The 26,038-nt window shown below is 42.7% G+C and overlaps 1 protein-coding gene across 2 annotated transcripts in view; it reads right to left on the bottom strand.

The window, feature by feature from the left end:
• Positions 1–5,275: 5,275 nt before the first annotated feature.
• Positions 5,276–26,038, bottom strand: part of DNAAF11 (dynein axonemal assembly factor 11) — a 70,538-nt gene continuing 49,775 nt past the window's right edge. For both annotated transcript variants that reach the window (XM_025993470.2, XM_025993471.2), the window contains 2 exons: positions 11,892–11,977; positions 5,276–5,675 (listed from right to left, as the gene is read on the bottom strand). In XM_025993470.2, coding sequence (XP_025849255.2) covers positions 5,498–5,675; positions 11,892–11,977 — 264 coding nt within the window. In that variant the 3' untranslated portion in view covers positions 5,276–5,497. The remainder of the gene's footprint in view (positions 5,676–11,891; positions 11,978–26,038) is intronic.

Below are 26,038 nucleotides of genomic sequence, written 5' to 3'. Positions count from 1 at the left end.
TAGAGAGTTAAGTACAATCTTTGACATGTATTTATTTATACTCATAAGGGAGTTATAAATTTATCTTTTTTAAAAATTATTTTTTTTGTTTAACAAAAGCAATAAATTTTCTTCTAAGCATTGCTTTAGCTTCATCTTTCATATTTTGACCTATGATGCTTGATAAAGAGCTCACACTGAGATGGGCCCATGTCTGGAGACCTCTGGAACCCTGGCTACATCGTATAGCATGGAAAGGCAAGGCCAGCAAAATAGTCACTCATAAGCAGCTCAGTACAGTTATCACAGTTCACTGCTGCTCTCAAAGAAATGTAGCCAAAGGAAATTTTTTTAGATCTTTTTATTTTTAATTATTTATTTTTAGAGAGAAGAGTGCACATGTGATCAGGGGAAGGGGCAGAGGGAGATAACTTTTTTAATAAAAATTTTTTTAAGTTTTTTTAAATTTATTTGATATGGGGGGTGGTAAGAGAGAGAGCATGAGCGAGGGGAGGGGCACAGGGAGAGGGAGAAGTAGGCGCCCTGCTAAGCACAGAGACCAACTTGGGGCTCAATCCCAGGACCCTGAGATCATTATCTGAGCTGAAGGCTAGATGCTTAACTGACAGCCACCCAGGTGCCCCTGACCAAAGAAAATTAAAAAAAAAAAAATCCTCTTTTCTATTATCTGCATGACTTAAGGAACATTAAATGGGATCTCATTCATAACTCTGAATAACCCTTCTAGACTCCATTTGGATCTTCATTTGGCCACGCATTGATTTGTATCTTTACTTACAGACTCTCAGAGAAAAGGAGAAACAGCCAGTGGTGTGTGTAATGACAATGGTCCTGGGGTAGAATTAAATACATGTTCCCCTCACCATTGTCCCTACCTTTCATTCATACAACAATAGGAGTCACTTCCTGTTTTCTTTGGGAGAGGAAATGAGGCTAAAAAGAACTTGAGTTTCGTGGGGGAGGAAAGGTGCTATGGTAGACTGTATCCTTCTATCAATGTCTCTTGTCCCACATGCTCTTCTGGAAGCTAGTCACTCCTCTAGCAGATGTAGAAACAGTCTTCTCCCCTCGAAGCTGGGCCACCTTTGTGACTGCCCTGATCTGTGCCCCAGGGCACAGAAGTAAGCTGCCATACATTTCTTCGTTGTTCTTTTGGGATGCTCACTCTTGGAACCTAGCCACCATGCTCTCAGAGCAGTTAGGCCGGCCCTCATCAGCACGTGCACGTGTTCTGGCTGTCAGCCCAGCTGAAGTCCTGGTCAAAAGCCAACATCAACTGTCAAGTGTGTGAGTGAAGACACCTCCAGGTGATTCTAGCCTCCAGATTGCAAGTCATCCCAGGCATAAGAGAGAAAAGACAAGCTATCTCCATTGTCTGTATTTCTGACCTGCAGAAAGTGGGAGCGTAATGAAATGGTTGTTCTATGTCACTAAGTATGGAATGATTGTCATGTTGCAATAATAATCAGAATGGGCATTCTAATTTTTTCCTTTTGGTGGTGGAGATAAGTAGACTCCGCAATCCAGTTCTTCAAAACCCTGAGTGCTCTCAGGGGAGCTCCTGCGTCACTCTGCTCAGTGATTTTTTCTTTTTTTTTTTTTTTAAAGATTATATTTATTCATGAGAGACACATAGGGAGAGGCAGAGACATAGGCAGAGGGAGAAGCAGACTCCTGGTAGGAAGCCTGATTCTCGACTCCATCCCAGACCCTGGGATTAGACCCTGAGCCGAAGGCAGACACTCAACAGCTTAGCCACTCAGGCATCCCTGATTTCTCCCTTTAACAGACCATGGACAAGTACACTTTCCCAGAGCAGCTGATGCAAGATGATGGCCCATCAAGTTGGTCTTAATTTCTCTTTGAAAAGGGCCCCATTTCTTTATAATTATCTCAACTGATGCTCTTGTGAAGGAATAGGTGCTTCTGTGCTTGGTCCTGTCTTCTCGTCCACCACCAGGGCTTCTAGTCTGTCCCCTGGGCCTTGGCAACATCACCCTGCTCCCATACAACTCTGAGAGGGCTCACCTGGGCCCTCAGATCCAGCACATCACCCACCTCAGCTCAGTGATGCCACCAACAGAGCATCAGTGCATATATAACCCCCACATGGTTCTCATGAATGGTGACAACACTGGTGTGGTGGGTAGGTTGGTGCCCAGGGGGAAGTGGTGGGAGATGCAGCCTTAGAGCAGGATGGGGTCCAGATCTTGTCCTCTGGGCAACAGTCCAAGGGGGTATTGAAGTCGAGGAGGGGTGAGGCAGGGGTCACATTGGCAAGTGTCTGATGGGAGATTGAATGCAGGCAGTGGAAATGGGCTTGGAGGAGACAGGAGACGCTCTTTGTGAGGTAGAACAGACAGGATTTAGTGATCAGTTAAATGCTGAGCACAGGAAGCAGATGGTGTCTTCTAATTTGAATGAATGGAAAGTGAAGGCATAAAACAAGAGCTGGAGGACAGAAAACAGGATAAGGTGAAGGGGCAGGAAAAAGAGGGGAGAAGTTGATGGTCGTCCTGAACGTTGGACCAGGACTCAGCTGAACATGAGGAAAAGCATGGAAGGCCTGAAAGGAATTCCAGGGGCATCATCCCAGAGCTAGTAACAGAAGCCATGGGAAGGGGCCCCAGTGTCCCAGGACAGGGAGGGTACCCATGGAGAAGAGGATGAGGCCGAAGGAGTCACCTTGGGTGGTGGCCTTCTGTGAAGAGTAGAGGGAGCGGTCATGGACAGAGGGTGAGAACCAGGAGAGTGGGCTCTCCATGTCTCCTGATATGGCTCCTGGCACCCAGCAGGTGCTCAGGGAATGTCCGCCAGAGTGGAGAGACCTATCAGCAGGGCCAACTGCAGCTTATCTCCAACACAAGGAAAACACCAGACCACATGAGAGGAACAAAAGTTAGAGAAAGAACAGCTACTTTAGGCGAAGGTCTGCTCCAGGAGTGTCAGCCACGCTGGCCTGACAGGCGTCAACTGGAGACGGGCTAGCACTTTGCATCCAAATGTCAGGCAAGCTGTGACAGACTGCAAATGGTGACAGACACACGCTGTGTGGTGCAGCCCCAGCTGGCAGACAGAGGGGAAGGAGGGCACTGCCACCCAGGCCCTAGGGCTTGAGCAGCCCTCACCACCCGGTCCCCGTGCCCACCAGTGTCAGTGGTCTCCTGCCATTCGCAGGCCGTGCATATGCAGAGAAGGGAACAGCTGTGTGGGGCACGGTAGGACATGATGGTGGAGAAGGGACAGTTTTCTCTGCTCGATGCCACCTCAGCAGAGATGCGGGAGAAGAAGTCTGTGGACCTGAGAGCATCTGGGCATCAGGACCAGAAGCTGACATCCCACCGGTGAGATTGTTCTGTCTCCTGTCCCTGGAGGAGCTGATGGCGGGCGTAAAAGCAATGAGTCTTCCAGAAGTAAGAAATGGGCAGAAGCCAGGGTGAGGAGGCTGGCCCAGGGCGGACCAGCAGAGAGCAACTGGGCACCAGATTCCAGAATCGGGCTATGATTCGCATAAGCCTAACGTGGAATGCTCACCTTGCAGCAAGTGATCAAAACAACGCACTTGCGTCTCCCACTCTGCCGTTTGTCATTCAGGGTGGCCCTGCCCTGGATGAAGACAGAGGTGGCTCCTAGGACATTTCCTCCTGCTCTTGGGGAATAGAGGGCCCCTCAGTGCTCCCAGTCTCTGCTCATAGAGTTGCCACCCTGGCATTAAATTCTCCACTCCCCTCCCTCCCTGGCCCAGGTCCCTGTTCCAGGCTGCTGAAGAAGAGGGGACACGTGGCTCTTCCCTCACCCTGCCCCCCTGCTCCTCGGCTGCACTCCTGGATCTCCTGCTCCATCCCGGACCTGCGAAAGCAAGGGGCAGGATAGAGGAGAGGGGTGAGGGGGGAGTGTCTGGGCTCCGTCCATTGCGGCCTCCCCCATGCTGTGGACCCTAGGGCATGGCCTCTGGAGGCCACACAGACAGGCTCCCTTGCCCCTTGCTTCTGGTTGGGTTTATGGCCAGTGAGAATCTATCAAGAGACTGGAGGGGAGGAGGAAAGTAAGGTCAAGATGTTTATTCCCCCAGCTTGTCCCTGTGGGCTGCATCCTGGAAGAAAGTCCCAGTTCCTGCCAGTTGTCTACTGTCCTCAGCTGTCCCTCTGGGTCCAAGTGACCACTTCCTCTCTTTATCCATTCAAGTCCAAGGCTAGGAACTGCCAGGACCTTGACTGGTACAGGAATGATGGTCCTCGCACGGCCTGGCCAGGCTTCCTGCTCTGCCAGCCTAGAGGACAGATGAAACTGACTTGTCTTCCTCTGGAGAACCCCCCTTTCATGGATTCTTCAGAGGTTCCCCATTTGCTCCTCTCCGACATCCCCAGTCCTGGCCAGTCCTCTGAGCTTCCTTCCTCAGCCCCACATGCAGCCCATGACAACCCATATCTGGTCCTTAGAAAAGGCTCACACCTTCCTGCCCCCAGCCAGCTGTGGGTGAGGGCCACACTCTCCACTCCTCTGGCACAGCTTTTCTCTGGTCCCACGGATGATTCTCCTGGCAGGATGGGACTCCGGCCCCCTGTCAGTTTCAGGTTTCTCAGGCACCAGCTTGTGCATCCCCAACTTCAGGACACACTCTTCCAAACTCCCTTTGAAGGCCCTCTCACTAAGCTTGGGCTACAGGAGGAACCCCAAATCGGAGGTGAAGCTCATAGAAAGGAAACAGCTCTCTCCAAAGACCAACATTCATCTACCTTCACCCCCAAAGTCCCTTGGAGGCCACGCTCAGCAGGATCGAACTGAGGACATGGTACTACTCGGCCCAAGGGTCTCATCCTTGACCCAACAGGCTCATCTCCTGTGGACAACCCTGTGCTAAAGCTCCCGCTGGGCTGGCTGCGGTTCTCTAAGAGCTGCACTGTCTTCTGAGGCTCCCTTCAGCCCATTCTCCTTCCCCCTCCTTCCACCTTCTTCTCCTCATTTTGTGGATGCCAAGCCTGTACCTACAGCCTTAGAGGCTCTCCCTTCCTACCCTTGCTCGATCTCCTCTTCATCATTCCAAGGCATTACCACCAATAGCCATGAGAAGAAAATTGAAACACTGCTAAAATCATATTAACACATTGCAATTTGATCTGAAATTACGGTTTTAACTTCTGAGCTTGACCAATTTGCTGAAGTACCAATTTAATAATCAGGCCTTTTATCTCTGACTTCATCTCTCTGCATTAGCAGCCAGTCCTGTGATTGAAAATCAACATCTTAATGTAATAGTTCTATGATTTACAGAACATTTGCAATAGCCAACATTTTATTATAGACAAGTGAGTTATAGCATTTTAAGGTATACATTTGAATTTTTAGCTAGTTTAAGAATATTACTGTATAAAATAGAAGTCGAAACACTGAAGTAGTAACGTGGATAAATAACTCTGTTTACCCCCTAAGTGGTATACACACACACTGCACTGAGGAAAAACCGGGTCTGGTGAGTCCGCTGATGCAGCCTGATGTTTCAAATCAATGGAGGCACTTCAGGGTTATCTTCAAAGTCAGGATTTTCCTCACTTGGTATAATTTTGGGTTCAGCTCGAACTCTTTGGAGCCTGTGTTTTTTCTCTTGAACTATGTTAGCCACATCAGGGATGGAACGCTTGCTAGGATCTACTTCTAGTTTCTCAATTTGCTTGCTTCTGTAAGAGCAAAAAAAAAGGCAAGAGGAAATTGAGATGCCATTTTAAATTAAATTTCAAACAGAGTCAATTCATTCATTCATTTATTCAGCAAACATCAGCAAGAGCTATCCTTAGAGCATAGAGACACAACAATAAGAGACCGTCCCTGGTTTCAAGTAGCTCAGAGCCTTGTAGGAGCCAGAGTGGACAAGTAAAGTGCTGTTGCATAGACAGCGAGGGGAGGTGGGCTGGGAGACTCTACTCTTCTGAAAATATGTATTTATTTCCTTTTTTAAAGATTTTATTTTTAAGCAATCTCTACACCCAACATGGGGCTCGAATTCACAACCTGAGATCAAGAGCTGAATGCTCTACTGACTAAGCCAGCCAGATGCCCTGCATCTGAGAATCTTGCAATAATGCAGCAGGCGAACCCCACAGCCAGGATCAATAACAGAAGTACCATGGGCAGGTCTTACTCCTGCATGTAGCTAATCAGGCTCCCGGACCCTGTTGCTTCAGATGATCCAGCCTGCATGCAGGGACATTTATATACATTCAGGTGCTGAGAAAACTCTCTCTACCAATTTCTCTTGTATCTTTGGTATATAGCTTTACTGAATACATGTTAAATAAATGAAAAAAATATTGTACTATTGTGCAATCATAAAATTAAATAAGACATTATCTCTGACCTACAGAAAATCACAGGCAGCATCATCCAGGAGCCCCACACTGATGCCCTCAATGCAATGCATGGCAGGGAGGGAGGTTCAACTCAACTCTGGAGAGTGTAAGCCTCTGTTGTACTTGTAACCTTTCCCCCTCGTTCCTGCCACTGCCTATCCTGGAGGCACTCGAATTTTTAATTCTTCTCAATATTTTGACTAATACACATGGACCCACTGAAGGAAAGTGTAATGTATACAAAGAGTATAAAGCATAAATATTCTGAAGACCCAGATTGCACACTACAAACTATCCAGGAAATAATAGTTTCCAAAGACCGACATTATAGTCATTATTAAATATAGCTCTACTTTTTAATCCCCATACTCTTATTTAAAAGGCTATCATATCTGTGGCTTAATTAGGTAAATATGTAAATTCATCTATTATAATTATGTTGACTTTGAGGAAAAGCAGCCTGTCTCACTTCCAGGCATATGCCTCTTGCGCCACAACTTCTGGATCTTAGCAATAGACCCTGACCTCAGCCAGTTCAGTTATCTGTGGCTCACCCACTTCAGATGTTGTGAGGAATAATTTGCGTGCAGGACTTTAATTGGTCATGAGTGTCTGGGTAATAGACAGCGAACAGATAGGCCAGGGGCACCTGTGGATCATGCTAATCCCAAAATAAAGAGGCGAGGAGCTTTTGTCCCTTGCTCTTTCCTCCCTCAGTTTCAGATGCCTGAAATGACAGATGCCCATCGCCAGTTTTACCCACCACCTGACTGTCAGAACCAGAACCTCTGGAGTCTAGTAAAAATAACTGGAAGGCAAAATGAATATTTTTACTACCACAGAAAATAGCAAAAGAAAAGAAAAGGTCTAAAATCATTAGGCATAAAACACATTAAGGATTGATTCCTTTTATTAAAGAACATAAGGAAAGAACTTTCTTCTGGTAATATGGAAGGCTAGACTATTTGGACCAAGGATTTCCACCTCCCACTGAAAACATTAGGGAGATCATGAAAGATGTGACAAGATAATAAGGAACCCTATGGTCAGAATTCAGTAAAAGGAGGAACCAGGGAGGAAGTGGATCCCCAAAGCCACTTTTGCCCTGAGGGAATTTGCTGAGGCCCTAGAGGGGTGCTTTTTGGTCTTGCTGACCTTCTAGAGTTAGGAACAGAGGTCAAGGTCCTGAGCATGCCAAGTAGGCAGCCCGACAGGATGCCCTCTCTACCAGAAGGTTTTTGTATCATGTATGGGTGAATGAAAAGTAAACCCACTCTGCCTACCTCCCAAGGGACTGTGAGGAGAGTGGGACAGAAAAGGGCTGAGTTGTCACCACAGCTGGTGCTTCCATGTGCTTATAGCAGCCATGGTTAAAAACCATCAATCTTGAATTTAGAGTGAAGTGGTTCCAAACTGGCAGTGTCCTCAGGTAGGGTCTGCCCCAAAGCACATGCCAATGCCTCCTGGCTGAGCACCTCCCAGGCTTCTGAGAAGCCCTCAAACTATTTTCTAAGGCAATGGAGCAGTTTGCCATCAAAAGTAACAAGCAGTCCAGGAAAAATGGTACTTTGCATAGGAACCAGCATAAACAACAAGAACACAAATAGAAACTAAAAACCTCAGATTCTGAATAGGAAAGCATGAATTATTAAACTAATAAAATGTTTCAGACTTAGTAGTATAATGTTGAACTTTTTCTCTGGGATTGGCTATCCAACAGAGATGCCTGCTCCTCATCTCCATTCCACATTGTACTGGTGCCTTTCCTTATGCACTAAGCATGAAAAAGAAATAAAAAATACAGGATTAGGAAGAAAGAAAGTCACCATTCTCTATAGACATATAGAAAATCCAAAAGAACCAACAAATTAATAAAATAGAAGGTCGGTAAGGTTGCTCGGTACAAAACCAAACAGAAGTGCATTACATAGTGGTGATGGTTGTACAATATTGTGAATACACTAAGTGCCCCTTTCAAATACTTAAGATGGTGAATTTTATGTTATATGTATTTTACCACAGTAAAACATTAATTGGAAATCTATATACTAGCAATAAAACACATTTACGATAGCATCAAAATATCACATGCCTAAAAAAATAATACAATATGGATATATGTAACATGAATCTGGACACAAACCTTGCAGCCTTCATAAGAATTAACTCAAAATAGATCACTGACCTAAATACAAAATACAAAACTGTAAAACTCCTAGAAAAGAACATAAGAGAAGAGCTAACCAACCCGAGTATGGCAACACCATTTTAGATACAACAGCAAAGGCATGATCCATCAAAGAAATAACTGACAAGCTGGATTTCATTAAAATTAAAAACTTCTGCTCAATGAGATAATTTTGGGAGAATGACAAGACAAGCCACAGACTGGGGGAAAATATTTGCGAAAAACATCTGATGAATGACTGTTATCCAAAACATACAAAGAACTCCTCAAACACAATAATAAGAAAACAGTGTGATTGAAAGAAGCACCACGGACCTTCACAGACACCTCACGAGCGAAGATGTACAGTTGGCAAATAAGCAAATGAAAAGATGCTCCAGACCATATGTCATCCGGGAAATGCAAATTAAAACAACAAGGAGATGCTAGTACATGCATATTAGAATGGCCAAAGTCCAGAACGTTGACACCACAGAATGCTGGCAAAAATGAAGAGCAACAGGAACTCTGAGACATTCTAGCAGGGACGTAAAGTGGAAGTAGAGCCACTGTGGAAGACACGTTGGCAGTTTCTTATATAACTAAATGAACCCTTAGCCATGCGATCCAGCAATCACACTTCTTGGTATTCACCCAAAGGAGTTGAGAACTTATGTCCACACAAAGACCAACACACAGTGTTTATAGCAGCTTGATTCATAATTGCCCCAAACTGGAAGCAACCAAGATGTCTTTCAGTAGGTGAATGGATAAATAAATTGTGGTCCATTCAGATAACAGAATATTATTCAGCACTAAAAAGGAATACACTCTCAAGTCATGAAAAGACATGGGGGAGCCCTAAATGTATCCTACTAAGTGAAAGAAGCCAATCTGGAAAGGCTATATATATGCTGTATGATTCCAACTCCAGGACATTCTGGAAAAGGTAAAACATAGAGACAGTAAAAAGATCGATCGTTGCTAGGGGTTGGGGTGGAGGAGAGAGGGATGAATGGGTGAAGCACAGGTATTTTTAGGGCAGTGAAACTACTCTGTATGATACTATGACATGGATACCTATCATTATATATTTGTCAAAGCCCACAGAATGAACAACACCAAGTTTGAACCCTAACGTAAACTATGAATTTTGCATAATAATGATGTGTATTAATGTAGGTTCATTAATGTAGGTTCATTTAGTTGCAACAAATGTACCACTCTGGTGGTGGATGATGACAGCGGGGAAGACTGTGCATGAGTGGGGGCAGCAGACATATATGGGAAATTCTATGCTTTTCACTCAATTTTCCTGTGAACCTAAGACAGCTCTAAAGAAAAAAAAAAGTCTATTAAAAAAAAAAAAAGACACCATGAAGAGAGTAGAAAAGCAAGCCCAAGAATGTACTAAGATTTATAATTCTGGCTCTACTATCACTTAGCAGGTTTGTGATCTTGGGCAAATTAATCTCTTTCAGTCTCAGTCCATTAGGAATAACTGGGTTTTCTCTTATTTTGAAGATGAAAGACGGGGGATGGATGGTATCACGTCGCACAGAGTAGGCGCTCAACATCAATAAACCCATTCTGAGCAAGTTCTGTGTCCTCCTTGATCAGACAGTGTCACGGGACCACAAGAGTTCACAGGCTTGGTTACCTCCCCCATAAAACATGATCCCCTCCAGTCCCAATGAAAAGAACCTCACTCCATGGATCTTCTCCCTCCAGTCACTCTGTCTGCACAGCAAGAGGAAAGAGGTCACTGGCTATCAGAGAGTCGACGGGCCTATTCTGGCCCTCCTGGTGTATCACTACGTCTTCCATCTTCCTCCCCCTCCGCCCCCTCAAACTCACAGCTGCCTGACCTCATTCCCAAGTGCAGCCTCCACGGGCAGCTGTTTGGCTCATGGGATTGCCCAGCCAGAGGCTGAGATGATGTGGATGGTTGGTGAAGTTTGTCAATGATTAAGGAGCATCACACAGATATGCTATGCGTGGCTGGGAGGTGATTATTTCCTAGTAATGAAAATGGACAAGAGAGGCTTTGCTAACATAATGTAGGCTGTAATCACTGTTAGGGTGATCTTCCTGGGTCTGAAAACCAGCTCCACGCTGTTTGCAATGACTGGGCTTCCCATACCTGTGATTCCTCACAAACTGGATTCACACTGTCTACATGTGTGGATGCTGCTGGAGGTTGATTAGGACCATGAATATTCATGATAGCACAATACCCTAGAATCTCTGTAAGTTACACATATATCTGACGTGGAAGCCACTAAAGTGAGAAATACGAGAGTGGGTCTCCAAGGTTAAACCCAGCAACCCACCTTTCAGAAGGAATTAACTCCACACCTGTTGTTAGACAAACCCCATGTTCGAGAATCTACAAAACTTCCACAGTTGACTTGGAATATGTGAATGCCTGACTGCTTATATTATGCAAGACATAAATATAGCTCTTGTTCAGGTATTTTTGTGATGATAATTTCAGCATATACATTTGTATCACAAAGATAGTTTGCCTGGGTTCAAAATAGATTTTGCCATCTGGATGGTAAGAGTCTGGAAATCATGACAAGTAGAAGGAAAGTTGAAAGGCCTGGGATGTGCATTCTAAGGAAGAACTGAAATAAGGAGAACTTTGTCCAGAATACTTTGCTTATGGAAACTGGGCTTTGTTCTGAGGGTCTTCAGGGGGGAAAGCTAGAATGTTCGGTGGGGAATGGAGGAGAGGCTTCTTGCCACTAGGGAGTATGGAGAGCGGGGAGGGACCCCGTGGGAGAGAAGCTGACGCAGAGGCTCACAGATGACTCGTAAGGAGAGGTTGACAGGAGGGCACATGGTGGGGTCTCTTGGCCCTTGCAGCCCTGAGAGTTTTAGGATTTATGACGTGACATGCAGGCCGTGAATGGGCAGCGTGAGCAGCATTATGAACAGGGCTCAGCAGAGCTGCCCCAACATGTCACGGCCTCCAGACCCTCAGATATTCAGAGCTTCTCCCCCTCATTGGCCGTATCGGTAAACTGAGGATAAAACCAGGGAGCACTAAGTGTGTTAATATGGGTGGAACACACGGAATAGTGCCCGATACAACGTGAGTGCTCAGTAAACGTGAGCGGTCACTGGTGCTGACTTCACCACTCCTTACCATTTTCCTCACAAGAAATTGGGGCCCGTCTGTACGCGCATTTGTTTTTTAGGGCTCAAGAGCCCTATAAATTGAGAGTCTATGTTTTGGGAACAAACATTAACATTCATAGCAGAAATCATTTTTAAGCTTTTAATAATTGTATCTTTGGGGAAGGTGCATTGTAGCCACCAAATGACAATGAAGAGAACTATAATAAAGCTCAAGACAGCTGGGGAGGTGGTACCTTTGGTTTGTGGGCTCTCTGCGGCTGTCCACGGTACTCTTCCCAGACTTTGAGGTTGGTCGCCAACCTGTGATTATTCCATCTACCTGAAATAAAAATACAACACATACTAAGTGGCCCATTACTCTCTGATGTATCCTCAAAAGTATACTCTCTCTCTCTCTCTCTCTCTCCATATATATATATATATTATACTTTTTTAAGAAGCCAAAAAATTTTAATTTTTGCTACATATTCTATCAAAGAGTCTAACTTTAAGCCCCTGTGTGGTATGAGAAAGTTATATCACAGATTGTATCTTGCAAAGCCACAAGCTATCCTTCATTTGCCAAAGGCCAAGCACTGGGAACAGGGTGAATTAATTCATGCAACAAATATTTTCTGAGAGCCAGCAACATGCCAGACACCATCTGCAGTGGAGGGGATACAGATGTGGTTAAGACACTGCCTCTGGGCCGCCCCGCTCCGCGCACCTGCTACAGTAGAACGCCGAGCCGGTGGGCAGGGTCACGCCTCTGCAGGTGAGGGCCATCTGCTGCCCTTTCTCTGTTGGGCTTGAGACTTTACTTGCTGCACAGCAGTGGTCAGATCCAAGGGGAAACAGACTAGGGTTGGACTTTGAGGGTCTGGTCGTCACCCCTACTCCCATCTGCCAGCTCAGGCAAGCATGCTGGACTCACCATGCATGTTCGGGAAGGGAATCGGGAGCACCGAGGTAGCCTCAACCTTAAACCAGATTTTCCCATCCAAGCTTTATCAAACCTCTGCATCAGAGTGCTGGCTGCTTAATCTGGTTATTAGATGGGGTAACTTGTTTCCCGTTTGACTAGCGATTCTTGATTGTATGCCCCACTGGTCAGAGCCCCCAGAAAGCCTATCCGGTTGTTTGTCACATAAACTTTTGAGGAAATGAATGGTGAACAAAGAAATGAAGGAATGAATCCTAGTCTGGGGTTGAGGGTGGGCTATAGCATCAGATCTGGTGAGGTGAGGGGATCCCTGGGTGGCTCAGTGGTTTAGTGCCTGCCTTTGGCCCAGGACGTGATCCTGGAGTCCCGGGATCGAGTCCCACATCAGGCTCCCTGCATGGAGCCTGCTTCTCCCTCTGCCTGTGTCTCTGCCTCTCTCTCTCTCTCTCTGTGTCTCTCATGAATAAATAAATAAAGCCTTTAACAACAACAAAAAATCTGGGTAGGTGAGTGCTTGATGGATAACCAGCTCTCGAAGGCAATTCCCCTATGTTGTGGTATGAGACCAGTGTTTTAGACAGTGCACTTGTATATTTATCTATCATATTTTACAATTGAATCCGTTTGTGTGTGTGACTTAGTACAGCTCCCTTACACAGAGGAACAAGCACACAGGGAACATGCCTTTCCCTTCCCATACACTCCTTGAGAGGGCCCGTGTGCGATGCAGAAAGGAAAGATCTGCTGAAGCTCCACCAGTTCAGTGGAGCTGAATGTGCTGAATACCTGACTGGGAAAAAAATACCTGTAAGTACCACAAATTGTCTGTGCAATGGCCAGACTTTTGTTGAGACCTTGCGAGGAAAGGACAGTGAATATTGGATGTGCCATGGATGCGACATTTCAAGTCTGGAAGAGTTTGCTCAGAAACATTTTGTACAGTCTGCAACAAAAACTTAAATAGAAGAACACTATGGAGGAATCAGCCACTAAAGCTACCAATGCAATGTTTATTGAATAATTAAAGGAGGTGGCTCATGGAAAGGTTTGCCCAATGAAGCAGATTCTACTATCATCAAACATGTTTTTTTGTTGTTGTTGTTGTTAATAATGTTCTATTTGCTAGGTGTTAAACAATATGAATGTCATAGGTTTGTTTTGCATTAATTTCTTGCTGGCTAATGATTGATGTTATATTTCCAGATGTTGATGTTGGTAAGGTATGAATGTTTACACTAGTTTTATTTATTTACTTGAGGGTGGCAGAGAGAGAGAGAGAGAGAGAGAGAGAGAGAGAAGGAGCAGAGGAAGAAGCAGGCTCCACTCTGGGCAGGGAACCCAATGTCAGGCTAGATCCCGGGACTCCAGGATCATGACCTGGGCTAAAGGCAGACATTTATCCCACTGAGCCACCCAATTTCCCCAGTTTATACTATTTTAATATTAAAACTTAACTGGGTTTTTTCCTTTTCTTTAACTGAAGTAGTGTGATAAATACAAATATTCCTGCCCTCACCTCCCTGGCCTATCCTTATGGACATGGAAACACTTTTTAGTAGCTGAGCCCAGTTCGGGTTTATTAAGCCATAATAATATCAAACAGGAAGGAAACGGTACACCTGAGGGGAGCAGAGGGAGAGGTTGTTGATGTTAGGGTGATGAGAACTGGCCCCTTCCTCCTGCAGTGTCTCAGGAAGGCAGCAGGACCTCTGGGAGACGTGGCTGCATGGTTGGGTGGAGGAGCATTGTCCACTAGAATTTTCTGCAATGATAGAAATGTTCTATGCTGTCCAACAAGCATTTGAAATGTGGCTAGCACACCTGAGCTACCAGAGATTTAATTTTATTTAAATTTACATAATTTCAGCTGACCAAGCTAGAGAGACGGGAACATGGTTATGGTGAGCCCCAAATGTATATGTGGGCTGCCCGATTCTTCTTCAGGGTGAAGGACACCCATCCACACCAGTTACCCCTAATTGACCTGTGGCCCTTGACTATGTGTCCTTTACAGTTCTGGAAGTCTCTGCCCCTTCCTCAACATGCCTGGGACCTGGCACCCTTACGGGATTGTGAGAGCTTGGGAGCTTGTATCCCAAACTCTCTGATCCCTGATTGGGCTGCTGGCTCAGCTCTTCCCTCCCACTCACAGGCTGGTGTCCCGAGGGCACGTCCTCACAGACATTCTGCACGGTCATCTCCTTCTCAGATCTGTTCCCGGAGAGTAGGGGCACCTTTGCATTTATTTTTTAATATTTTAATTATATTAAATGAGGCCAATGTTAGTCAAGAATCATCAAATTGCCAGTTTTAAGAAGAAAGCTCTTGAGCCAAAAGTACAAATTTTATATTGCTTCACGTTGTAAATGCACTAACAAGAATGATATGCATAATTAGAATCTTAAAACACCCCGTTTCTAACACTGTTATTTGTCACATAATAAGCTCAGACAAAGATTCACTGTGTTTATGGAAATGCAAATAGAATCACAAATTTGGAACTTTTCTTCACAGAGAATTTGCTGCGCACCAGAATCTAAATGTGTTTCTTATTTTTAAAAGATATTTTCAGCTTATTTAGTTCCAAGGATTCTTTTTAAGTTTAAAAGTTAGGAGGAACTAAGAAATCAGTAAGAAAAATATTGACACTAGCATTCCTATTAACACCAAAAGTCGTCTTAAACACCAATATTTATATGAACGGCAGGCAAAGCACTTCTGATGAGATCTGATTTTCCCCAGCAGAGGACTGCAGGTTCAGGTCCTGAAAAACTGCTCGTGGTTCTCCTATTATACCTGCAGTGCTGCCACTGCTCTTTCTCTAGGAAGTGATGTTCATCGACGCTAAACATCTTATTCATTTGTACTAAGTGTGTTTAGGGATGACTGATGGACGAGCTGTAAGGGCCAAAATATGTTCAATAAATTAGATCTTGGGGGCCTAATGGTTTCCTGAATCCATACAAAGAAATGTAATCAGCTTCCTGAAAATTCAATTGTGGGACAGGCACAAAGGTACAAATCAACGTTTAATGATGTGGTATTACTTTAATTCACATAGAGTCATGCAATTTCATGCAGTTGAAAGTTGAGAGGGAACATGAAGGTAGTGACCAAGTCCCCTTCTCTGCAGGAGTCCAAAGTCCCCTCTAAGCCTTTCCTGGCAGACGACTTTCCAGCTTTTGCTGAAATTTACCCTGGGATGGAGTCTCATGACTTCCTGGGGCATCACCCAGGAGCGAGACAATCTCCCTCCACTTTTATGTTTTATTTTATTTTATTATCTTTATTAAAGAAAGGCAGACTGTCCATTTCTTTGGATCTGCCTGATTTGGATGCATGCAGCGCCTCATTTGGGTGTATCTGGAGTCTTGGAAGCTTGACTACCCTTTGTTCTCCTACAAATGGACCTTGAGAACTTGTCTAGAGGTTATACCAGGGGAGCACAGCTACTCCTATACCCTTTACCGATGAATGGTCCTTCTCCATCAGGGAAGGAGGGATTCCTCCACTCCTATTCCTCTGAGCATGAAGCTTTGGAGGGACGCACATGGAATAGTGAGGGAGGAAGGGGGCACCCACCTACCCAGCCAGATCAGCTAAATCAATGTGGTGACAGATGTCATAGTCATATCACCCTCACATCCTATTTTTTTTAGTGTAGTTTATTTTTTTTTTTGTTTCAAGTTTTTATTTAAATTCTACTTAGCATACAGTGTAATATTGGCTTCTGGAGAAGAATTTAGTGATTTATTACTTATATACAAACACCTGGTGCTCATCACAAGGGCCCTCCTTAATGCCCATCCCTCATCTAGCCCATCCCCCACCCAGCTCTCCTCCAGTGACCCTCAGTTCATCCTTCATAGTAAGAATCTGTTTTACACTTTGCCTCATTTTTTCCCCCGTGTTCATCTGTTTAATTTTTTAAATTCTGCATGAGTGAAATCATATGATATTTGTCTTTCTCTGGCTGACTTATTTCACTCAGCATGATACCCTCTAGTTCCAGCTACATCATTGCAAATGGCAAGATTTCATTCTTTTTTACAGCCGAGGAATGTTCCACGGTTGTCTCGGCTTTTTCCATGGACCTCTACTTTAACAAAATGAATGTGGTTGCCACATTCCCAACTATAGAAATCACTAAGACTATGAAACCCAGATTGTGTGCACCGGGTAAAATTTAGTAAACAGACACAAGAGCGAGAGACCCAGCTCTTGAGTCTTATCTTCAGGTTGAACCATAGAAATTACCAATACCTGACTTTTTGACCTACAAAACAGTGATTTCACATGGTTCAACTTTTTATTTATATGAGGCTGAATAAGAATGAGCAAACAATCACTCGACTCCAGGTGAAGGCTTGCTGTAGTGGTAAATTAAAAGAGCACATGAACAAAGAAAAAGGAACCTAAACCAGAGATATTTCTTGAGGAACAAAATATAAAACAATCTTTTAATTTTTTCTTCTGGGAATTTACCCTGGTTTCTTAAATATAGTCTTCAGGAAAATCAGAAGTAAATTGTTCTTTTCTTGGATTTTCACTTTGTAACACAGTTTCCACTATTATCTCCATTAAATCTTCTCAAGGAATATTTACTGAGCATCTAGTATATGCCAAACGTAGGAGTAAGTGGTAGATATGGAAATGATGGATTGAAAAATTATGCCTGAACATCTCAGGAGACATGAAGACACACAAGCAATTAAAATACACTGGAGAAAGTGCAATTGAGGCATATATGCATACACTAGTGTGGGAGCCCAGGGGAGGAAGGGACAGGGAAGGCTTACTGGAGGATGTGAGGGTTGATATGAATATTATAGAATAAGCAGGAATTTGCCAGAAGATGGAGATTATGTAGGGAATGAAGAGCATTTCAGGGAGAGAAAAAGGCTTAATAAAGATAGGAAGGTAAATGACCACACAAACTAGCACAGAATGTTGGGCAGATATAGGTGGAAACAAGGCAGGCAGAGGTCAGGTCTCAGGAAATTTTAAGATCCTTGGACTTTGCACAGGCGGTGATGAAAATCTCTGCATTTTTTTTTTCTTTCAACTCAGCTGAAACAGCATTATTCTCAATGTACTCTTATTTTCATTAGCCAAAGTGTGTGGTGTTGGCAAAATTATGAAGTCCAGTGGAATGGCGGTTTTTGAAAGAAAGTGCTTCCTTCATCACTAGGTAAAAATATACTTTTTTTTTTTTTTTACTATTACAGTTAAATTGCTTCTTCCTCACCCCAAACTTTATTCTGAAAATACTAACGGCATGTAATTTTGTTGGGAACTGGGTAAATGTGTGTCCTGGTCCTCACATTTATTGTCAGAATACTTACTTGTCAATTGCTGGCTAACTAATCTGCTCTTCTGGGCTCCTGTTGGCCTGTCAACTACGTGTATACGTGTATATTTCTCTAGCTTCCCGCTGTCCCCCAGGAAGGAGGTTTTAGAGTCTGCATCCAGGATCACCTAGCACTTATCCATCCTCTTCGAAGGCATCATTTGCATGAAACACAATCCATTACTCAAGTTTGCCCCTGCATAAGGAGAATAGGAAAGTTCAAATGGAGATTTGCCCTTAAAAGAATTTAACCCTAATAATTGACTTTCATATTCTCCAGGCTAAGCCTCTGTGGTATTTTAATGAGGATGTGATATGGAATCCAAACTCACAATGCAGGTGCTGAGCCTGTTTGCTGTTGTATCCACTTGTTGGCCTGTTTCTGCTCCACTCTGGGGAGATGAAGGACACGGACCCTCCAGGCCTCATTACCCAGCTTCCCACGTTGCATGGCTTCCAGCTGGGTGTGCCCAACGAGAAACACTGGAGGGAGGTTGGTGGTCTAAGAAAGAGGCTCCAGGTGCCTCTCCCACAGTCCCTACCTGCGTGAATGCCTCCTCCAGCAGTGGTAGAGTCTACTCTGTGGCTGCCCAAGAGGCCTCTGTGGTTCTGGTTTCTTTCAGGTGACGCTGATGCGTGGTTTCCACCATCACCACCTCCTCCCTCTGTCCTGGGAGTGGAGGTAGCCACCTGATGTTATGGGTTTCTGGGTGGTCTTACTCTCCCTTCTTTGGCATCTCAGATCTTCAATTTTCCATGTAATACATTTCCTGATTTACTCCTATGTGGCACATTGCTGTATATACTTCCTATATATTTTTTCAGTACTTAAGTGTTTCCTGACTTTTCATTAGACCCTTAACTGACTTACTCCCTGTTTCTCACACCTCAGGGTACTTGTTAAAACACACATTTCCACAACAACTAATTAGAACCTGCAGATAGTGGCCTGGGAATCTAGTTTTTTTAACAAGCTCTGTCCAGGTGATTCTTAGGATCAGGCAAGTTTTGAAAATAGTCTTACTGATCCCAGGGCTTTTCTGGATGCGATTCACAAGCCACACTTATGGGATGTGCTAGGGAAAGCCATTGGTGGGTTTTAAGCATAAGAATAAAATAATCTGATTTATGTTTTTAAAAAGGTCATTTTGGGCAGCCCGGGTGGCTCAGCGGTTTAGCGCCGCCTTCAGCCCAGGGCGTGATCCTGGAGACCAGGGATTGAGTCCCATGTCCGGCTCCCTGCATGGAGCTTGCTTCTCCCTCTGCCTGTGTCTCTGCCTTTCTTTCTCTGTCTCTCTGTATCTAATAAATAAATAAAATCTTAAAAAATTAATAAAAATTAAAAAGGTCATTTTTTCTTTTGTATGGGGAAAGAATTAAAAGGTGGAAAGAACAGAAGTGGGGAAAACAGGGAGCAGCCTTATGAGGTGGTCAAGCTAGAAGATGACACTGGTGTGGACAAGGGTGAGCTGGGAAGACAGAGGTAGTTATTGAATTCAAGACGTGTTTGGGTGGTAGTGCTAACCAGCTGTACCTGTGAGGGTAAGAGGTAAGTCGAGGACACCTTCTAATCTTTGACTTGGACAACTGAGTATATATGATGGTGCCATTTTCCAAGATAGGGATGACTGTGGGAGGAGCAAGTGTGAAGAAAGAAATTAGTTGTTCATCTGGCCATTTGAAACTAGTCATGCTGATTTATGCATTCAGTTGGCTTGTCAGCTGGTGGCTACATATAAAATATCTTTGGTTCTAAAGCCTATACAATTTGCTAATATTTACAGTTTTTATTTTCCAAATAATATTTTTTATTTCCTTTGATGTTTAATAGCATTTTAGGACAGCATTTTGAATTCCTCAATTTATTTATTGGTTTACTCTGTATTTAATACTTAGTATTATATCTATTGACTCATAATTAAATGTAATTTCTATAATTCTTTCCTTTGGAAATGAAATGAGGTTTCATAGGGTTTCATCTATTATGAACTTTTAAAATTATCTTAATTATATTGTTCAAATAATAAATGGTTTCACTTTCTGATGATCATAAATTTATCAAAGACATAAATTGGAGCTAATTCTGTTTATTCTTGTCTATAAAACCTTGTGCTTTACATACTTAAATAATGTACAATCTAATGAATATACGGCAATTGGATCTTTATTTTATGTAATATTTTTATTATTATAGAATAATTCTTCTATCATGTCTGATACTCATTTTGCCATAAATACTCTATAAATTTTGGGCAGCCCGAGTGGCTCAGTGGTTTAGTGCCGCCTTCGGCCCAGGGCATGATCCTGGGCCCCGGGATGAAGTCCCATGTCGGGCTCCCTGCAGGGAGCCTGCTTCTCCCTCTGCCTGTGTCTCTGCCTCTCTCTCTCTCTCTCTCTCTCTCTCTCTGTGTGTGTCTCTCATGAATAAATAAATTTAAAAAATCTTTTTAAAAAACTCTATAAATTTTGTTACATTCACTTATTAGAGCTTTGTCCATTCTTTTCTTTACCTGTCTCCAGTCTTTTAGTTTCAGGTGTGTTCTTGTGAACTGGACAGCAAAATGGATTTTATGTCTGTTATTTTCTTATAAATTTTCTGATTTTGTTTCTTTCCTCATGTTTTTCTATTCCTAACTGTATTCACTTTTGTTTTCATTTATTTTCTGTAATGCTTTGTAACTTACACATTTGAATTCCACTAATTTTCCCCCAAAATATTTAATATTAAATTTAATTTCAACACAAGCACAGCACACTGTTAAGACCTAAGTGTGAGACCTGAAAATATAAATATCCTAGAAGAGAGCAGAAGCAGCAATTTCTCTGACGTTGATCATAGGAACATTTTTCTAGATATGTCTCTTGAGGCAAAGGGAACAAGAACAAAAGTAAACTATTGAAACTACTTGAAACAAAAAGCTTCTGCACAGCAAAGGAAACCATCAACAAAACTAAAAGGCAACCTACTGAATGGGAGGACATATTTGCAAATGACATATCCAGTAAGGAGTTAATACCCAAAATATGTAAAGAACTCATTCAGCTCAATACCAAAAAACCAAACATTCCAATTAAAAAATGGGCACAGGACCCAAATAGACATTTTTCCAAAGGATATATCCAGATGGTCAACAGAAACATGAAAAGATGCTCAACATCACTCATCAGCAGGGAAATACAAATCAAAACCACAATGAGCTAATCACCTGTCAGAATGGTTAAAGTCAAGAATACAAGAAACAACAAGTGTTGGCAAGGATGTGGAATAAAAGGAAACCTCGTGTATTGTGGGTGGGACTGTAAATTGATACAGTCACTGTGGAAAACAGTATGAAGGTTCTTCAAAAAAAATTAAAAATAGAAATACCATGTGATCCAATAATTCCACTATTGGGTATTTACCCAGGGAAAACAAAAACACTAACTTGAAAAGATATGTGCACCCCTATCTTCATGCCAGCATTATTTACAAGAGCCAAGACAGGGGGTGCCCGGGTGTCTCAGTCAGTTAAGCATCTGACTCTTGATCTAAACTTAGGTCTTGATCTCAGGATTGTGAGTTCACGCCCCATGTTGGGCTACACAAAACAAAACAAGAGCCAAGACATGGAAGCAATGTAAGTATCTATCAATAGACAAAAGGATAAGGAAAATGTGGTATGTATACATAGTGGAATATTACACAACCACAAAAAGGATGAGATCCTGCCATTTGAGACAAAATGGATGGACCTAGAGGGTATTTTGCTAGTGAAATAAGTCAGAATGGGAAAGACAAATGTTATATATTTGGTGGTTATGAATGTGTTCATGTTTGTTCTCCCTACTTCCAATTTCCCTATTTTCATGTTTTAATCTAAGTTTTAAGACATATGATTTCACTCATCAGTGGAATCTAAAAAAAGCAAGTGAATAAGCAAACAAAAAGCAGAATAAGACTTATAAATACAGATAACAAACATGGTGGCGTGGGGAAGTGGCTGGGGGTTTGGGCAAAATGGGTGAAGGCGAGTGGAAGGTATAACCTTCTAGTTATGGAATGAATAATTCACGAGAATACAAGGCACAGCACAGGGAATACTGTCAATGATACTGTTGTCATGATGTAACGGGACAGATGGTAGCCACACTGTTGGTGAACGTAGCATAACGTATAAACTTGTCAAATCACTAAGTTGCACGCCTGAATTTAATGTTACAGTATTGTGTGTCAACTATACTCAAAAAAAGTTCAAGGTATATATTTGGTGGTTGTGAAAGTATTTATACATGTTTGTTCTCCCCACCCCCAATTTTTCTTATTTTCATGTTTTAATCTAAGTTTTAAAAATCATACAGCTTTCTTTTTACATCGTCTTCATTACTTCTTTCAAGGAAAATAACCTTTTGACTCCTTTTGAAACCTCATTCAAAAACAATAACCACTGTTTCTTTTTTATTTTATTTTATTTTTTTAATATATTTTTTTAAATTTTTCTTTATTTATGATAGTCACGCAGAGAGAGAGAGAGAGAGAGAGGCAGAGACACAGGCAGAGGGAGAAGCAGGCTCCATGCACCAGGAGCCCGACGGGGGATTCGATCCCGGGTCTCCAGGATCGCGCCCTGGGCCAAAGGCAGGCGCCAAACTGCTGCGCCACCCAGGGATCCCATAACCACTGTTTCTATAAGACTATTGAAATGCTGGAGAAAGATGACAGCATCTCAGTAGTAGAAGGCTAATGGGTGAGGGGGTAATGGGAACTGGGAAATGAGAAGCCCTCCGTAGGTTTTCTGTTCAAGCAACATTACAGGAGCTATAACAGACTCAGTCCTGATTCCACGAGAAGATATCCCCGGGATACCTAATGCAGTGCAAATCCTTCTTTTTTCTTTGCAGTTCTAAGAACCTACCAGAACACACAGTAGGTGCTCATTAAAATATATGGAATGTCTGAATGAATGGATGGATGGATGAATAGACGGATGGTGACTATAGAACTAATAGAACTAATAGAAAAGACCCCCTAGAGCAGCCTGTTCCCGTCTCATGTCTACAAATGGGGAAGAGGCAGGAGTTCTATGAGAGCTGCAGCTTCTTGCATGCTGGGCCCTGTTGGTGCTGGGTCTAATTGGAGGAAAAGGCATTTGGGGAACCTTAGGAGATCCCATAGCTATAACTATGACACTGGTCTCTGAGCCAGTAACAGAATTTCAACTTTAAGCCAAAGGGAAAAGAAGCCAGTTAAGAAGAATCTGAGTCTGTCTGAAACTGAGACTCAGGAACCAGGGCGAGGACAGAGCTGGGTCTGCAGGAGGTCATGGTCAGTGGATTCATCAGGGAGGAGACAGGAAGAAAGCCCCAGAAGATGCACATCATTTTTTTGTCTCTTCCACAGTAATTCACACAGTGCTTTATTTGTACTAAGTACTTAATAAAGCTTTGATGAATTGAATAAATATTTTGATTAATTAAGAATTTAGTAATTGTCTAAAGTTTTTCATAATTTGGCAGAAAGTCTTCTGAGTTCTAGTGCCTTACTTCCATGTGTGGCAACACACACACACACACACACACACACACACACACACACACACACACTAAATAATTCCCTCATCTGATAGGAATAACTTCCATATAATTTATTTATGGGTGTGGCATGTCTTTTCTCTACCACCATTGTGCTCAAGTATATGCATGCGATGTGCTCACCCATGCCTCAAAAGTAATTTCTGAGCTGCCTAAGGTTAGATACCAACCCATGCTGATGTGAGCCACTTGTCTGATCTGAGGGCAGGGGAGTTGAGTCCAGTTACTGCGTGAGCAGTGCTCACAACAAGGTCAGCCCTACAACTGAAATAGACATCTCCCTCCAATCCTATATCAACTACAGAGGAACTGGTTCATTTGCAAAGCCTCTACCTTCTTACATATTTCTGGTATTTATATTTATTAGTTATCCAGAGTTCTGGTGCTTAACATTCAAAAATGGGAAGTTCAGACTCCCAAAAAGGAATATTACTAATGCAAAACTTCAGAGCCAATATAATTTTTAATTTTCCTCTAGCATTAGAGGCAGTTTATATATATCCGAATTCATCGTTGATATTTTAATAACTTCATTATTTCTCTACTGTGCTCTGATTGACTTTACTAAGAGAAGCATGTAATTCACTGAGTCTAATAAAAAAGATTTCTTGAAAGAAAACAAGATCTTTTTTTCCATTTAAAGAAAGATGATTAACCCACAATATTAGAAAATACATAAATTACCAGAGGCATGTTATTTAAAAATCTTTGAACAGATGAAAATATCTTTATAAGTTAAACATTTTAAAGTATATTCTATCTCAAACAAATATATACCCCACAGCAAAAAAAAAAATTATATTTTGGAAAAAAATGATCAGAAAAATAAGAAGGATAAGGAAGATAAGAATACTGGCTTTGGTTCCAAAGACACCCAAGTAATCTGAGGAAAATTTTAGAAGGTGCAATTACTGACATTTATATGTAAAATCAATATGACAGTTGCATAAGACAGTTACACGGCTCTGAAATAAAAGTAGAATAAATCTAACTATCAAATGGTTCCTCCAAAATTCTTTTATACTTGTTAATGCAATCTTATCTGACAGCTCCCCATGGATGATCATCTTCACACAACAGCCTAAAATTGAAAATGATATTTTATTAAGTTAGGACAAACATCAAGGATGATAATGATGTTTCAAAAGAAAAGAAAATATCCTTTTACAATCTTGCTAGAGATAGTCTCAGTGGGAAATATCCTCTATTGACATGAAAGAGTTTATGGTTATTCCTGCCAGCAGTGGTTCAGAATGCTGGGGCTTTTATACCACCTCCTGCCCCTCACTCCTACCATAGGGAGAAGCCATCAACCCGATCCTCAGGGTTGGTGTAATACTATTCCAGTTCCATCCCCCCTTAGGCAGAGTTATCCTGAGGTTTGTGTTTTGCAATATCTCCTAGAGCTTTCCCACTGGCGCAGCCAGCTTGATACAGCACTCTCTATTGGCAACCTTCTCTTCCCTACTTCCAGACCAGCAGTCCCTTATTGCCCAAGGAAACTGCTGTACTCACATCCCTATATTAGGTTCTACTTCTAGGAGATCTCATATTAAAACAGTGTTTTACAATCTGTATCTCACAATTTAATATCTATGATAAGTGGCACTCACAAGGTTCCCCTCAAGGAAGAAAAGCAGCAACCTGGCATAACCAGATTCCAAAACACTGGTGGGATTTCTACTGGATCCCATTCAAGTCTCTGTGTGAGCCTAATTTATCTTTGACTATGTGTTTGATGCTTATTTAAAATGTATATGTATAGTCAAGCATGGTACTCATCTGAGACTACCTTCACTCAAGTTCAAGGCTCAGTTTTAGGGCCATTTCGATAGCCATTGGGATAGGCTGCTAGATCTCCTGAGGATTGGCTGGCTTCTTGTTACCTTACTCCTAGGTTACATTCCCTCAGTGTCATATCCTAAAGTGGGTGTGGTTTACTGGCCCCACCAATGGACTTGGACTTTTCTTCTCACCTGTGTGACTGAAAGCCATTCCTTCTGGATCAGCAGACAGTAATGTTCACTACCCTATTAGGCATCACTATTGTTAAGATCTTTAAAATATATAGTCCATCTTCCTCAGTTTTGCTCAGCATGATTATTGTTCCTGAGGACCTTACTGGCAGCCAGCAGATGATCTAAAGTCATCTAAAATCATGAGCTGAGATGAGATTAATGTAGGGAATGAGTTTACAGAGAGAAGATAAGGGGTCCCAGAACTGAATGATTGACAAGCCAGCTTTCCTAGATCATGGCATGAGAAAGAATCTGCAAAGCAATAAGTAGTCAACGGCAGAGGACATCCAGTGAGCAGGAGTATCTAGTGACTTAGAAAGAGAACCAAATGAAAGCAGGGTATCTAACACCAAGTGAACAAGTGTTTACAAACAGAGGGACCGATTGTGGCGAAAAAACACTTCTGAAAGGACAAATCAGAAGATAAGGGTTGACAGCTGGGTTAGTTATGCGGAGGTGACTGGAGACCTCAAAGAAATATTTCCACGGAGGGGAGCAGGAGGGTGAATTCCTAGTTGGAGT

This window comes from Vulpes vulpes, chromosome 13 (genome assembly GCF_048418805.1).
Source record: "Vulpes vulpes isolate BD-2025 chromosome 13, VulVul3, whole genome shotgun sequence".
Lineage (NCBI taxonomy): Eukaryota > Metazoa > Chordata > Mammalia > Carnivora > Canidae > Vulpes > Vulpes vulpes.
This window is presented reverse-complemented; position numbering and strand designations above follow the sequence as displayed.